We start from the raw sequence: 15,584 nt of genomic DNA, 5'->3' as shown, positions 1-15,584 counted from the left end.
CTTCTGGTATCCAGAAATAGTTCCGCAGTGCAGACATACCCAAAGAGAAATCACCCTTGTAAATCCAGGTACACCCATCAACCCAACATACATTCCAAGAAATACAAATGGAAATGTTTAGAGGTTTCCATTTATATTTCAAGACATTAGCTCTGTGATGGATAGAAGGAATGGGGGCCTGCATTCAATTACTAAAGGGTTAAACTCATATAGGTGGGGGATGTTGGTAGAGAGTCAAGAAAGCCAATGGCAGAGGGTGTTGAAATTTGAATTGAACGATATACCTGCCTGCTTTTTTCTTTGGCGAATTTAAGCTAGGAGCTGGGGGAAACAAGATGAATTGAACTAGGCAGAATTAGCATGTCTACCAAGAATACTGGACATGGAAATGGACTGGACCTTGAAGCACAGATCGTGAGTACATAGGAAAAATGTATATTTAGTCGCGGTCGGGTTATTTTCTTTGTTTTGTTGTTTGGTTAAACTTCTCTGTGCTAAGTCCATGTGCTGCCTCCCCCATTTACTGCATCTAAGCTGCACCTAGAGATACCATTTTTCTCTGTGTTTTAATCTGTTCTCTTCTCAGTTGCTCTGTAACATCTAGCAACCAGTATGCTTTATCAAGTACAGCTTTTTGTTTTGTTAATAAAATCATCTTTTTTAAGGGGATGATTTGATTCTTATGTCCTGGAAGATAGCAGGAGGTCTGTGTGTGCCCACCTAAGACTGAGAGGTCAGCTATCATAGACTGTAGTTTGTTTTCTCTTTTTTTCTTGACACTCTCTTGTGGTCAAAGAGCTTGGGCGTACCCCTCTGGAAGAAATTCAAGTGCTTCTCCCTGGGTCTAAGGAGAAGGGGATTTTTACACTTGATGGTGGCTCAAGCCTATCTCCCAAGACCAGGGAATCTGTAACTGTGGGGATTTTTTTTAAACAGAAGCCTATAGAAGCAAGGTGTTTAAGGTCTCTTGCCAGCCCCCATCTTCTGCAATCTGAGTGCCAGAGCGGGGAACAGCCTTGACAAACTCAGATTCTGCAACCCAGATAAGCTCTGTTCAACAATGGACAAAAAGTTGTTATTTCCTATGGTAGTGTCTGTGGGCTCCAAATGAGATTTAGGGCCCACTGTACTCTATGGACATACAGTGAGAGAGAGTCCCTGCTCCAAAAAGTGTAGACAAGGGTGCCAAAAAGTAAGTACTGAAAAGTTACTGCATGGCTCCCTGGAGTCAACAGAGGGGTTAATTTGACCCCAGCACTACCTAGAGCATCTTTATGCAACCAAGACAGGATAAGCACACTGTACAACTGTTAGATTGGGGGGAATTTTCAAGGGGCTATTTAAGACAGATTTTTACTCTTTTTTTGTTCCAAGCAGTTCCTATTACATAACATGTGATTGGAAATGTAAAGTGAGGAATTATGCTCTTGACAAGCCCTTGAGCACTTGCATCATGGAACAACAATTTCAAAGTTTAGCCATACATTTTTAAAGTGATGTTTGGGCTCAAGGCATTTTGGGAAAAACATTCATTAAAAGAGTCTCATCTGCAATTTGCATTAATTCAAAAGTGATGTGAAGCTACAACAGAAGTCTTTTAGATTGCTAGAACATGAGGGGGCAATACTCCACTTATGATGGGCATGCCTTTAAATGTTCACAATTCAGGTTGGTTCAGAGATAGTGTACAAAAGGCTGAAAATATCATAAGATCATCTCTCTCACTTTTTTGGGGGGGGAGGGGACATTTTCATTTACAGACCTGGACAGAAGTTCAAAGTGAAGTAACACAGAACAGAATACCTCAGAACCTCAGATGATGACGCTAAAAATAGGTCAATGTTCAGGTGGTTCTTACTTTATTTGACCCCTTTCATTCATCCCCACTCTGAAGTTGCATCTCTACTTCTCTCCTCCCCCCCCCTCCCACACACACACTGCCCTTACCTGTTCTGATCTGCTTTGGAGACAGATAAGTGCACACCAAAACAAAACAAAACAAAAACCACCTTTGGAAAAAGTACATGGCAAGTGTGCAGATTTGTGCTACCATCCTTCTCAGTTTCTAACTAGCAGCCCCTTTTTGTAGGCAAATACACCAACAGCAGCCATTGAAGTGAAGAAAGTGGAAAATCCAACCAGCATTAGCAGTCCTGGTATAGATGGCAAGTTTCTCTCCCAAAATGTAGTAGTGATTGGCAAGGCTGGGACATCCTGGATGGGAGAACATTCAGCATTAGTGCAGGATCACCTCTGCTATGAAAGGGAAAATATAAATATCAAATACATCACAGCAGAAACAGAGATATCTGTTTGAATCTGTTTGGGTATGCTTCCTCTTTTAAACAGAAGTCTAATGTTCAAGCAATGTCTGGCACTCTATTATCATCAGTTCTTATCCCATGTCCTCCTGATGAATCAGGAAACACCCAGAACCAAGCAGATGGCATCTACTTGAGAAATGGAATTCAACAGGATATATTTGTTGATGGTCCTTACAACCTGAAATTAACATATTCAAAAGAAAGAGGCTGAGACTAGATATTTGTTCTCACTTCAATAAAAAAGAGCTGTTTAAAAAGCAGGAAATATTTTTTTGCCAAAATTTACTCAAATTGTTCCTTGTTTTTTTCATAAAAATTTCAGCAAAAAAAAGTTATCAAATTTTTTAAAAAAGAAATTCAACCAGCATTATTAAAGGTGTCTGAGAACAAATAAATATACCTGAGCTTGAAAAGCTTTCAAACCTATAACAATAAATAGGTTGTGAAGAAATGTGAGGCCCAAAGCATTCTTATCAATTTAATGCAAACATTGTAAAAGATACCTGTACTGATTTTAGCCTTATCTTCCCTGTGCCACATTTACAAAGTATTTAGAAACTGCCTCCCCCCCTCCTCCACCACCCCTGGATAGCTGTCATGGTCCCCATTATCCATAAACGGACAGTTTTGGAAGGTAGTAGAATAAAAATTGTAGCTGTAGGTGATGAAGATAAAGACAACACATACTTTATCGCATCGCTAATATCAAAATAAAGATTGCGGGAACTGAAGGAAAACTTACAGCTGATTCTGGTTCTGACTTCCAAATTTCACCTTCTGAGATTTTCCTCATAGAACATAGTATCTGAAAATAAAGAACAGGTCAGTTCCATTCATTATTTTAAAGGGCAAGACATTTGGCTTTCAGATTTTGCTTAAGTTGATGCTGCTATCATCAAGACAAGGGCTTAGCAAATATGATTGTGTGTATTCAAATTTAACAGAAAATCTGATGTTTGCATATCAGATTTCTGGGAGGGGCTGTTATTTATCGACATACTCCCAGAGAAGCACCTATTCCCTAACAGGTAATCACTCACATGTGAGTGGTAGTGGGTTTTCTATGAAAAAAATGGTTCAGGATAAAGGAGTGAAAGAAGCCTTTTTAACTCATTCAGACTCTGACTCACAAGATACTTCAACGTATCCCTAATTTGAGATGTGAGTAGTCCTGCTGATGATAGTCCTGCTTATAGATCTTGTTGAACTAGGGACTAATATTTACCATGAATCTGTGGGTCACCTCCTATAAAATTGCCATCAAAGGAGCACATACAAGACACGTAGACATAAAACAGGTACAGGCAAAACGTACAGGCATGGGTCAGTACCTCTCTAGCTGCTCTCTCTCCAGCCTGTACAGCGCCCTCCATGTACCCGCTCCATTCTGTAGCTGTCTCTGTGCCAGCAAAGTAGATCCTGCCAACCGGCTGGCGAATGATCCTTTAAAACAGATAAAAATGTGTCATATCAGCCAGATCAGAAAAGCATGACAAACTTCCTTGGGTAAGAAGCAAGGGGAGAATACTTTCAACATCACTGAGCACTTAAGAGTTAGCAACGCAGCAGACTATTAGGATAATCAGCCTTTCATTTCATTTCTTACTTTAGACTCTTCTTGGTTTTCCCTATCTTTCTAAAGAGTCAGAAAGTATTACTGCAATTCTGCTAATGCTATTTTGGGTGCAATTCTGGGACTCCTGGAAGTCCAAATGAGAATTAGACTGAGACATGGCTTGTTTTCACTTGTAACCACTAGAGATGAGGTGAATTCACTAGCACTTTAAATGGCATACTTTAGCCCCCATAACACTTAAGAAAGAAAAAACAACAGCTTCTTTTTGCTGGATCACATAGCTTTGCTGGGATCTGTGACAATTTACTTTAAGGTAACTTCTGTCTACTTTAAAAATGAAAGGCACTATATGATCCTAAATCTGGATTTCTTTAGTGCTCTGAGTTATTTTAGAACTGCCAAAATTTACACTTCAAAAAGATCCAGAGCACGTAACTGAAAATAACTGCACAACTGAATGGTAACTGCCAGTTTGGCCACTGCTGCTTTTTTGGCCACTTTTGTTTTCATTCATAAACCTGAATCAGGGAGGACACTACGTATTGGCACAGTAGTTATTGCATTAGTCCCTGTCTACTAACAGGGACAGTCAATTGAAATAACTCGTATTCATAGATATTTTACAGGGTAAGGCCTTTTTATTCTAGTATTAAAAACCATGAAGGAAATTGGAAAGCCAATTCAAAATCTGAAAGGTAAAATTGTCATGAAAATTTACTGCCTTGGGCACAAAAAGAAAACAAAAAGCCCAACAAATCAATCAACTTCTCCCTGTAGTCATTGATGAAAGTGAAAAGACTAATAATGAGACTCATCCTTCAAAAACACTTAATCCAGGCAAATGGGGAAGTAATATCATACAAGACTGTTTGAGGTATTCCTTTAGAAATACTCCAGGTCTAAAGAAAATCTGTGCACAAAGGGCTTACGGCTTTTACAGAGGATATTTAGCTAGTCATTTTTATTTTCCTGTTGCTGAATTCCTTAGCAAGTCACTGTACCTTCCAAACTGAGTCATTATCCCTGGTGGGAAGTATGCTGTGTAGCACCCGCCAGAATACTGCTCCTCACACCAGTTCTTCTCTTCATAATGCACCGGCTGGAAAACAAGAGTTAATGAAACTTCTAGAGGAAGAAAAATCCTTAAGGATGAAACTATTAAAAGACCTGAGAAGGCAGCAGAGAAGATGAGGAGCACATTTAACAACATATAACATATAATGCAACATGGATTGGACATAAACCTTAACTTTAGACACTCTTAGCTTTTATTAAGTGGTTATTTTGTACATTGTAGAACTAGATGCCTCTTAATTCTCTTGTTTTTGTAGATTTGTGCTTCAGACAGCAGAGACAACGTAAAGTAAAAAATTCAGCTTTGGTGTAAAACCGATTTTAATTCCCATTGTACTTTTACCAGAGTGTGTGTGTGGGGGGGGGGGGGTCACTAGGTCCTGCACCCCATACCCACATTCAGATGTGACTTCCAGCCAGCAGATAGAACAGAATGTTTATTAGTCGACAGGGACACAGTATAAAACAGATCTGTCAGCACAATAACCAGAAGCAGTTAGTACAATCCACCTTTGGGGGAGAGGGTCCAGAGCCAGAGCTCTGTCCTTCCCCAGACAGCTGCAACTGACCCATTCCTGGCAGGCAAGTCCCAGTCCCCCAGCCAGGCTCCTCCTCTGGCCTTTGTCCTGCTTCTTGGGCAAAAGGTGTCACCTGGCCGCACTGGCTCACGGGTTTAGTTTATGAAGGCATCAGCCATTGTGTACATGGAGGAGGCGATCACACTGAAATTCCCAACCCCATCTAGATATTAGTACAGTGCCCAGGGAAACTGAGGCACACAACCAGGGTTACTATAGGACAGTAGAACTCACATGCAACAAAACAAGGTGAATAAAATCCTCAATTCGTCACACCACTGTATTCATTATAGTTGCACTCGTTACTCCCAGGCTGCCTAAGTTCCCAAAATCACAGGTTTGTTAGGACTGGAGGAAAAAACTGTAAGCCATCCTTACTTAAATACATTACTCAATAATTGTTCTCTCTCGTTGGGGCATCTGGCACCGGCCATTGTCAGAAGACAGGATCCTGGGTTAAATGGGTTAAATCCATTTGTCCGACCCAGCATGGCCATGTTTATGTTCTTATACATCAACTATGCCACGTATGGCCACTTTTATAGCACAGCAGTATGTGGGAGCGATGTGTAAAATGACATGCTACTGTGGCTCATGTCTAAACATTTCAACCATGTTATTGCCTTTAATAAAATAAAGGCTGTTTATAATATAAAGCAAATGAATTTTCAGAAACAGGGAGACCATAGAAACGTTACCAGTTAACTTACCTTACTAGGAAGGGAAAAACCAAAAGAAACAAAGGCAGATGTTGCTATGGGAGGGAGCAATCACGAGACAAAAAGGAACACTATACAGGCATGCACTGGATGGGGAGGAAAGCCACATGATAGCTGAAAATGGCTTAAGTTTACTGTACAACAATAATGAAAGGAACACTCCGCACTAAGATTTTAGCAGCTTGTTTTAAAATGAACTCCTTTGCATTTTTAACTATTTCACACAAACACATTTTAATAACTTTCAAACATGACCTAAAGCTTGCCAGGATTTTCATCACTTTTCTGTACAAATTAGTAAACAGGGTGAGAACACTAATCCTTATTAAACAAGGGACACTGTGCCAAGAACACTGGTTTTACATCACCTTTTCAGCGGTGCCTCCCAGTTACAATAATGAGACTGACTGGATGTGATATGTTGTAAGTTATGTGCTTACATGTAAGGCTTCCGCTGATCCCAAAACCTTTGCATAGAGTTCACAGATCTTCTTCTTCCTAGGGGAGAAATGCAACACAGATTTAAACACAAGAAAGGAAATCATTCTCTGCTGCTATGTTCTTACTTTCAGAGAATAAAGATTAACCTGTGTCTAAGCTGAAGGTTTCGACTCTTTTGGTTTTATTCTGAACACCGACAGCTTGGAGGTCAGAAGTTGTACTTCAGAAGAGAGTCACTAAAGATGATCAATGCTCTGTTTTATATGAGCCAACTTCACAAGCAGTTTTGAAAATCACTCCCTAAGACAGATCTTTATCATCTCAAAGTTTTATATTATCCAAAAGTCATTTAATCTGCCAGAGAAAGAAAGAAGTAAGTTTTTGTACTTTTGACTCATGGAAGACTGCCTTTGCTGAATTTTCATGAGGGAAACAGAAACTGCTGGGTTGTGATCTCAGGGAATCGGTATGAAATTTAAAAATCCCTTTTCCCTTTTCATTTGTATGGACTTATGATCCATGAATATAGTTCCTTCTGTAATAAGGCAATAGCAATGGAGTCTCACTTCTGAGTAATCTTTTGGCCCTTGTTATCTAGTTCTAGACATATCCCATCCTTTCCCAAAAGGAAAAGGATCAGAATGAGATGAGTGAACCAGATAAGAACCAAAAAAAAAAAAAAGAAAAGACCCATGCTCAATCCATTTTTGTATGTAAACCTTTGTCTCTTTCATAGAAGAAATGTAGAGCCCCAGACCCAGCACATATACAGGAGAGCTGAGTATGTGAACTACACAAGTGGACCTTGTCCCCCGTGGCATATGGAGCCCACCTTTGTGGAAGTTCAGCTATTTTCCTGTGCAGCAGGTTTCCAGGGTGCAGCAACTGGCTGAGGACAAGTGGAGACAGAGGATGCACCATTCTGCAGCTCCAAAGCCTGTTCCACTCTGCATAATACACATCCAGAGCTACAGCGGCAGCCCCATGGAGTGACTGGATTGTTGATCTGTGCCCAGAGGAGGATTTCTGTCCCACTCCACCTCTGCTGGACTGCACAGTGTGTGCATGTGTGTGCATGCGTGTGTGTGCGTGCACGCGCACATTACACACTGACTGTGGTGTTACAGTTTAAATATGATACTGTCATATGCCATGAGCCCCAACACAAGCTTTTCCTAACCCTTGTCAACTCAATTCCACAGACATGACAAGGTACCCTAGGTAACACCAGGAGGAGCTCAAACAGCTGCAATGCCTCAATGCGGGAGTCATGCTGCAGTGAATGGGTCAAGAGAGCCAGTAACCATGACTAGAAGACATCTTCACCAGCTCTCTCTCTTTTTCCACTCTAAAGAAAGTCGCTTCTATCCATCTCAGACGAAAGCCCAGCTTGAGTGCTCTAGCAAAGCAATCTGTAGACGAGTTCCAGGGAACTCTGCATTCTTCCACTTGAGTCTCGGTTTCCAAACTGGCAAAAACAGGAGGGAGTCAGCCCTAAAAGACCATGGTTCTCAGGATTTCCCAGAAGTCATAGGCCACTGGACCAGCCCTAGGACACTCTGCTTCTCTACCCCCCAATTAACACCACAGCCCACTGGAGAGTTACCACCATTGACAGCCCACCCCACAATTGTTCCTGGAGTCCCCTCTAAGTGTGGCCCCACCACACAGAGAAGTGCCACGTCAGGCTGCATTAACTGTCCTGATTGTTCCTCACAGAGCTCTGACAGGGGTAATGAGCCTCCCTCCAAACCTAGCCCTGCTCTGCTCCCTTCCCCGATGTGGATCACAAATCCTCCAGAGATCCCATTGCAGGGTCCGAGGAAGATGAAATTGCATAGCAGAGCTAACCAACTTTTCGGCAGGCAGGTGGAGCTCCTGATGTGAAGAAAGCAATTGGGTCCTGAGAGCTGTAAGTGCCACTGCTATTTACCAACTAAACTGCAAAGGCAAAATGACTTTGCTAAAGCCAAGTAAATATTCACCTTCGTATCAAGGGCATTTTCAGACAGCCAAAGAAATGCAGAGGAGGGCACTCAATAGCTTTAATCATCAATAACAAATGTGTTGTTTCAAAAGGGTTGAATGGGATTTGGTGACAACATTTTATTGACGAGATTTATCGGAGTGGTCCCCATAGCGAGGTGTGTCTTTGCAGAGGTGCCTGCTGCTCACACAGTGGAGCCTTTTCCCCGGGAATGGGTTAATATTTAATTGAAATGGCCTATTGCTCACATTCTCTCCATAGTGTGCTGTACATCTTACATGCATCCTGGGCAAAACCCTCATCTCCAGGCCCTGGGCTCAATCACAGCTTCTCACAAGCCACGAGTGAAGGAAAAATGCCGTTGTCTTACTCCCAAAGCAACCAAAGAAGCATTTTACGACTCTTAAGCATCACAAGCTACCTCCTGGCTTCCCCCTGTTCTGTGGAGGAAGTACCCAGTGCAGTGTACTTCCCCAGTGCTCTGTGCAGCTCCGTTAGCCAGAGGCTATTGTATTGCCCGTGTTGTGCTGTGCATGAGATGGGGGTGGCGCTGTAGTAGCCAATGGAGACTGTTCTCCTTCCTGCACTACTACTCACAGTCCAGGCAGGCACAAGGGAGCAACAGATGCTCCTTGCATAACTGTGCAAGCTGGGCCTCAAGCCAACCCACTGTAATTAGTGATTGGGCTTTGTCCAGAGGAATTTGAGTAGTGGGTGAAGGTGAGTATCATTCCTACAACAAAATGCAGGACAATGTAGCACTTTAAAGACTAACAAGATGGTTTATTAGATGATGAGCTTTCGTGGGCCAGACCCACTTCCTCAGATCAAATAGTGGAAGAAAGTAGTCACAACCATATATACCAAAGGATACAATTTAAAAAAATGAACAAATATGAAAAGGACAAATCACATTGCAGAACAGAAGGAGGATGCGGGGGGGTGGGAAGGGGGAGGAAGGAAGGTAAGTGTCTGTGAATTGCTGATATTAAAGGTAGGGAGAGTGGGATGTTTGTGAGTTAATGGTATTACAGGTGATAATTGGGGAAACTGTCTTGATAATGGGTGAGAAAGTTCAAAGACTTGTTAAGTCCCTGGTGGTAAGTGTCGAATTTTAACATGAATGACAGTTCAGAGGATTCCCTTTCAAGTGCAGATGTAAAAGGTCTTTGTAGCAGAATGCAGGTGGCTAAGTCATTTAGAGAGTGTCCTTTCTGGTTAAAGTGGCAAGAAACTGTTTTCTCTTTGTGATCTTGTCTAATATCTGTTTTGTGGGCATTAATCCTTTGGCGAAGTGTCTGAGATGTTTGTCCAATGTACATAGCAGACGGACACTTTCGGCACATGATAGCGTAGATTATATTTCTGGATGCGCAGGAATATGTGTTCTTGATCTTATAACTCACTTGGTTAGGTCCAATAATGGTATCAGCAGAATGAATATGTGGACAAAGCTGGCAACGGGGTTTGTTGCAAGGGAAGGTACCAGGGTTGGTATTAGTGTGGTATGTCCTGTGGTGGTTGGTAAGAATCATCTTGAGGTTAGGTGGTTGTCTATAGGAGACTATGGGTCTGTCTCCCAGAGCCTCTTTGAGTATGGTATCCTGTTCCAATATAGGCTGTAGTTTCTTGATAATGTGTTGGACAGGTTTAAGTTGGGGGTTGTAGGTGATGACAAGTGGTGTTCTATTGTTGGTTTTCTTGGGTCTGTCTTGAAGTAGATGGTTTCTAGGTATTCGTCTGGCTCTTTCAATTTGCTTTTTTGTTTCTCTGGGTGGGTAGTTGAGATTTATAAATGCTTGGTAGAGATCCTGAAGCTTCTGGTCTCTGTCAGTGGGGTTAGAGCAGATGCGGTTGTATCGAAGGGCTTGGCTATAGACGATGGATCGTGTGGTGTGTTCTGGATGGGAGCTGGATGCATGTAGGTAACTGTATGAGTCAGTGGGTTTTCTGTAGAGAGTGGTGTCTAATTTTCCATTGTTGATTTGTACGGTGGTGTCCAGGAAGTGGATCTCTCGTGTAGAATGGTCCAGGCTGAGGTTGATGGTGGGGTGTAGGTTGTTGAAATCTCTGTGGAATATCTCCAGTGTTTCTTGGCCATGTGTCCAGATCATAAAGATGTCATCGATGTACCGTAGGTAGAGGAGGGGTGAAAGGGGACGGGAGTTGAGGAAACGTTGTTCTAGGTCAGCCATAAAGATGTTAGCATACTGTGGGGCCATGCGTGTACCCATGGCTGTGCCGCTGATCTGGAGGTATAAGTTGTTCTCAAACCGGAAATAATTGTGGGTGAGAACAAAGTTACATAGGTCTGCTATCAGGTTGGCAGTAGTGTCCTCTGGGATAGTGTTTCTAATTGCTTGTAATCCGTCTTCATGTGGGATGTTGGTATATAGAGCTTCTACATCCATGGTGGCAAGGATGGTATTATTGGGGAGGTTATCGATGTTTTGTAATTTCCTTAGGAAGTCAGTAGTGTCTCGGAGATAGCTGGGGGTATTGGTTACGAAGGGTAACCACATTTTACAAACCTCTCCCCTCTGATCCCACCTTGGACTACCAAAAGAAACTACACTGTCTCCTTAAAAGCCTCCCCACAGCTACTCGGGAACAAATCCTCACAGAATCACCTTCTGACCCCCGACCAGGATTGTTCTATCTACTTCCCAAGATCCATAAACCTGGGCACCCCGGACGTCCCATCATCTCTGGTATTGGCACGCTCACTACTGGTCTATCCAGCTATGTAGACACTCTTCTCAAACCCTTCGTAACCAATACCCCCAGCTATCTCCGAGACACTACTGACTTCCTAAGGAAATTACAAAACATCGATAACCTCCCCAATAATACCATCCTTGCCACCATGGATGTAGAAGCTCTATATACCAACATCCCACATGAAGACGGATTACAAGCAATTAGAAACACTATCCCAGAGGACACTACTGCCAACCTGATAGCAGACCTATGTAACTTTGTTCTCACCCACAATTATTTCCGGTTTGAGAACAACTTATACCTCCAGATCAGCGGCACAGCCATGGGTACACGCATGGCCCCACAGTATGCTAACATCTTTATGGCTGACCTAGAACAACGTTTCCTCAACTCCCGTCCCCTTTCACCCCTCCTCTACCTACGGTACATCGATGACATCTTTATGATCTGGACACATGGCCAAGAAACACTGGAGATATTCCACAGAGATTTCAACAACCTACACCCCACCATCAACCTCAGCCTGGACCATTCTACACGAGAGATCCACTTCCTGGACACCACCGTACAAATCAACAATGGAAAATTAGACACCACTCTCTACAGAAAACCCACTGACTCATACAGTTACCTACATGCATCCAGCTCCCATCCAGAACACACCACACGATCCATCGTCTATAGCCAAGCCCTTCGATACAACCGCATCTGCTCTAACCCCACTGACAGAGACCAGAAGCTTCAGGATCTCTACCAAGCATTTATAAATCTCAACTACCCACCCAGAGAAACAAAAAAGCAAATTGAAAGAGCCAGACGAATACCTAGAAACCATCTACTTCAAGACAGACCCAAGAAAACCAACAATAGAACACCACTTGTCATCACCTACAACCCCCAACTTAAACCTGTCCAACACATTATCAAGAAACTACAGCCTATATTGGAACAGGATACCATACTCAAAGAGGCTCTGGGAGACAGACCCATAGTCTCCTATAGACAACCACCTAACCTCAAGATGATTCTTACCAACCACCACAGGACATACCACACTAATACCAACCCTGGTACCTTCCCTTGCAACAAACCCCGTTGCCAGCTTTGTCCACATATTCATTCTGCTGATACCATTATTGGACCTAACCAAGTGAGTTATAAGATCAAGAACACATATTCCTGCGCATCCAGAAATATAATCTACGCTATCATGTGCCGAAAGTGTCCGTCTGCTATGTACATTGGACAAACATCTCAGACACTTCGCCAAAGGATTAATGCCCACAAAACAGATATTAGACAAGATCACAAAGAGAAAACAGTTTCTTGCCACTTTAACCAGAAAGGACACTCTCTAAATGACTTAGCCACCTGCATTCTGCTACAAAGACCTTTTACATCTGCACTTGAAAGGGAATCCTCTGAACTGTCATTCATGTTAAAATTCGACACTTACCACCAGGGACTTAACAAGTCTTTGAACTTTCTCACCCATTATCAAGACAGTTTCCCCAATTATCACCTGTAATACCATTAACTCACAAACATCCCACTCTCCCTACCTTTAATATCAGCAATTCACAGACACTTACCTTCCTTCCTCCCCCTTCCCACCCCCCCGCATCCTCCTTCTGTTCTGCAATGTGATTTGTCCTTTTCATATTTGTTCATTTTTTTAAATTGTATCCTTTGGTATATATGGTTGTGACTACTTTCTTCCACTATTTGATCTGAGGAAGTGGGTCTGGCCCACGAAAGCTCATCATCTAATAAACCATCTTGTTAGTCTTTAAAGTGCTACATTGTCCTGCATTTTGCTTCAACTACCCCAGACTAACACGGCTACATTTCTATCACTATTCCTACAACAGGTGTACAGGCTGCAGCACTGCTGCACTGTGACTTCTGTTCCAGCCAATGGGCTAGCATAGTGGTCACAGCCCCTTCAGGCAATCACAACATGATGTCTGGATCCTTGGAAACCTAGTCCCACCATCAGTGACTCAGCGTACTTGTCCCATTTGAGGAGCCCCACTACACAGCTTACAGGTGGGCATGGAGACTCCTGGCCAAACATTCTGTCTGCCTCTTTTCTCTATGCAGCATGAAAGTGAGGTTTAAATTGTGTGCATAGGTGGATTTCTATTTGTAAGTACTATACTGCATTAAGCACAGTGTATGTCAGAACCGTTCCTTACCACAGAGTCATCAATAGCTTAATGCTCACTCATTAAGTATTCATAGTCCTATTGTGTAATAATTAATCTGAGACAGATAAACATGTTAATGATTTTGACACCCATTTCATAAATTGGTTTGTCTTTTATGGCACCTCTCTAGTAACAAAGGTGTCTATTGATTACACAGACATGTGCGCTGTTCCCAAGTGCTGCAAATGCTCGATTGTACTTAATATGCTGTCACATGGTGAAATGTGCCATTTGGTGTTAATGGTAGCCTGAAATTCTGGACACAATAGACTTCAAGGTTTTTTGTAGCTTCTTCTCTGACAATCACCTCTTAAAGTTCCATTCCAAAGCTTAAATGAAGAAGGAAAATATCTAATCTAGTCATAAAAAAGTAAGAGGCTTAGTGGTACAGTGCAGCTGCTCTAAGAGCGGGAGGAGTAATGTTCCACATGATCCCTTTTTACAAATGCTGCAAGAGCTCATGTATCACTGATTTGAGGACACCAATATCGTATTTAATTGGGCTGACCACTACTGTTAAAATGTCTGCTTGATCATAGAGCATCCCATGTTTTTAAGTTTGAACATACCCTGTCCATATGTAAATAAAGGTCTTTCCCCTCACTCCCTCACTCCGCCTCCCAACACTGCCATATAATTTTAGCTTTGCTGATAGTTCAATGAAATGCTGGGAATATTTTTGAAGGTAAAAAACCAGTACTACCATTTACAACCTATTTTTAAAGTGACAGCACTGCAAACTGTGCTTAGTTAATATCCAACATCCCTGTAATTATCGTATATAGGGAATTTTTCATCTACTATATGAAGGGAGACAGAGTCTCTGACAATTTAAACAAAAACGTAAACACTGTATAAAACAATGGCACTTTATTCTTACCTTTCTTCTTTTGTGAGATGTGTCAGTCTTCTACACTTCCGAGCAAGAATAAAACTAAAAAAGGAAAACCACAAAAAAAATGATGACATTCATTATATACATGGCACCCTTTGAAACACTATCAGATAGTGGCTTGATGATGCCAACTTACAACATTTGTCTCTTATCTTTTAGTCTTTACCTGGTGCCAACTTTCCAACCCTTTCAATTCTTTCTTTTTGAGAAATGTGGAATAAACTTGTTTTCAGTTCTGCAGGATTTAAGCTCAACTTTCAGACAGCCTGAGATAAAGAAACTGTCTGCTTGAGAAATTTACTAGGACTGCAGTACCCGGAAGAGAGGAAACTTCCTTCCTCACGCAGCAGAGAGGAAGGTAGCCACAGGGCTGCCATAGCCACTACATCTGGGACACTCTTTTTCCTGTGCAGGGGGGTGGGGAGCAGGCTGGCTGGCGGATCTAGAAAGTCAACTTTGTCAAGGCTGATGCTTTCTTTGTGCCAGTGTGGAGTCATGGCACCTCTGGCATTGGCAGTTCTTACCCCCAGCAACTCTGGGCTTGCTAAATAAGTTATGAACATAAAAAAAAACTGTTTTGAGTCCCCAGCACCTCTTCCATTGCAAATTAAACACAGCTGCAGTCTCTTCGCCAAGTACCTCCCACACAGGTTGTGTGCCACAATATTGACACTGTACAGACCTCTTTGTTTTGGTCTCTGCACATGTGGAAATCATACTGTGGTCAGCATCAGAAGATCTACAAGATTTCTTTTCATGGGCATAGTAAATCTACTTATAATTGCTATAGCATTTGATACAATAGTAACAATTGTGAAGGCTAGAGTGGAATTAGGAAATATGATCCACTAACTTCATATAAGAAAATGTTGCTTATTATGTTATTGAAGATGGAGAGAGAAAACATTTATTGAAAAGAAATCCCTTTTAATAGAGCTTGCTAAACATTTTTATTAAAAAAACTGAGGAGGAGAAATATTTGGAGAAAATGTTAGGTTTTTTTTAAATATTTGATTTTGGGATTTTTCCTCCCATCACCACCGCCAATATCAACTTTTC

The 15,584-nt window shown here is 41.9% G+C and overlaps 1 protein-coding gene across 1 annotated transcript in view; it reads right to left on the bottom strand.

The window, feature by feature from the left end:
- Positions 1-1,969: 1,969 nt before the first annotated feature.
- The window catches only part of LOC102458176 (amine oxidase [flavin-containing] B), a 71,597-nt gene continuing 57,982 nt past the window's right edge, over positions 1,970-15,584 (bottom strand). The window contains exons 10-15 of the mRNA XM_075912844.1: positions 14,511-14,564; positions 6,712-6,769; positions 4,902-4,999; positions 3,656-3,767; positions 3,067-3,129; positions 1,970-2,214 (exon numbers count right to left, since the gene is read on the bottom strand). Of these exons, the coding sequence (XP_075768959.1) occupies positions 2,059-2,214; positions 3,067-3,129; positions 3,656-3,767; positions 4,902-4,999; positions 6,712-6,769; positions 14,511-14,564 (541 nt within the window). The 3' untranslated portion in view covers positions 1,970-2,058. The remainder of the gene's footprint in view (positions 2,215-3,066; positions 3,130-3,655; positions 3,768-4,901; positions 5,000-6,711; positions 6,770-14,510; positions 14,565-15,584) is intronic.

This window comes from Pelodiscus sinensis, chromosome 1, assembly GCF_049634645.1.
Source record: "Pelodiscus sinensis isolate JC-2024 chromosome 1, ASM4963464v1, whole genome shotgun sequence".
Taxonomy (NCBI): domain Eukaryota; kingdom Metazoa; phylum Chordata; order Testudines; family Trionychidae; genus Pelodiscus; species Pelodiscus sinensis.
The sequence above is the reverse complement of the archived record's forward strand: the minus strand, read 5'-3'. Positions and strand labels throughout refer to the sequence as shown.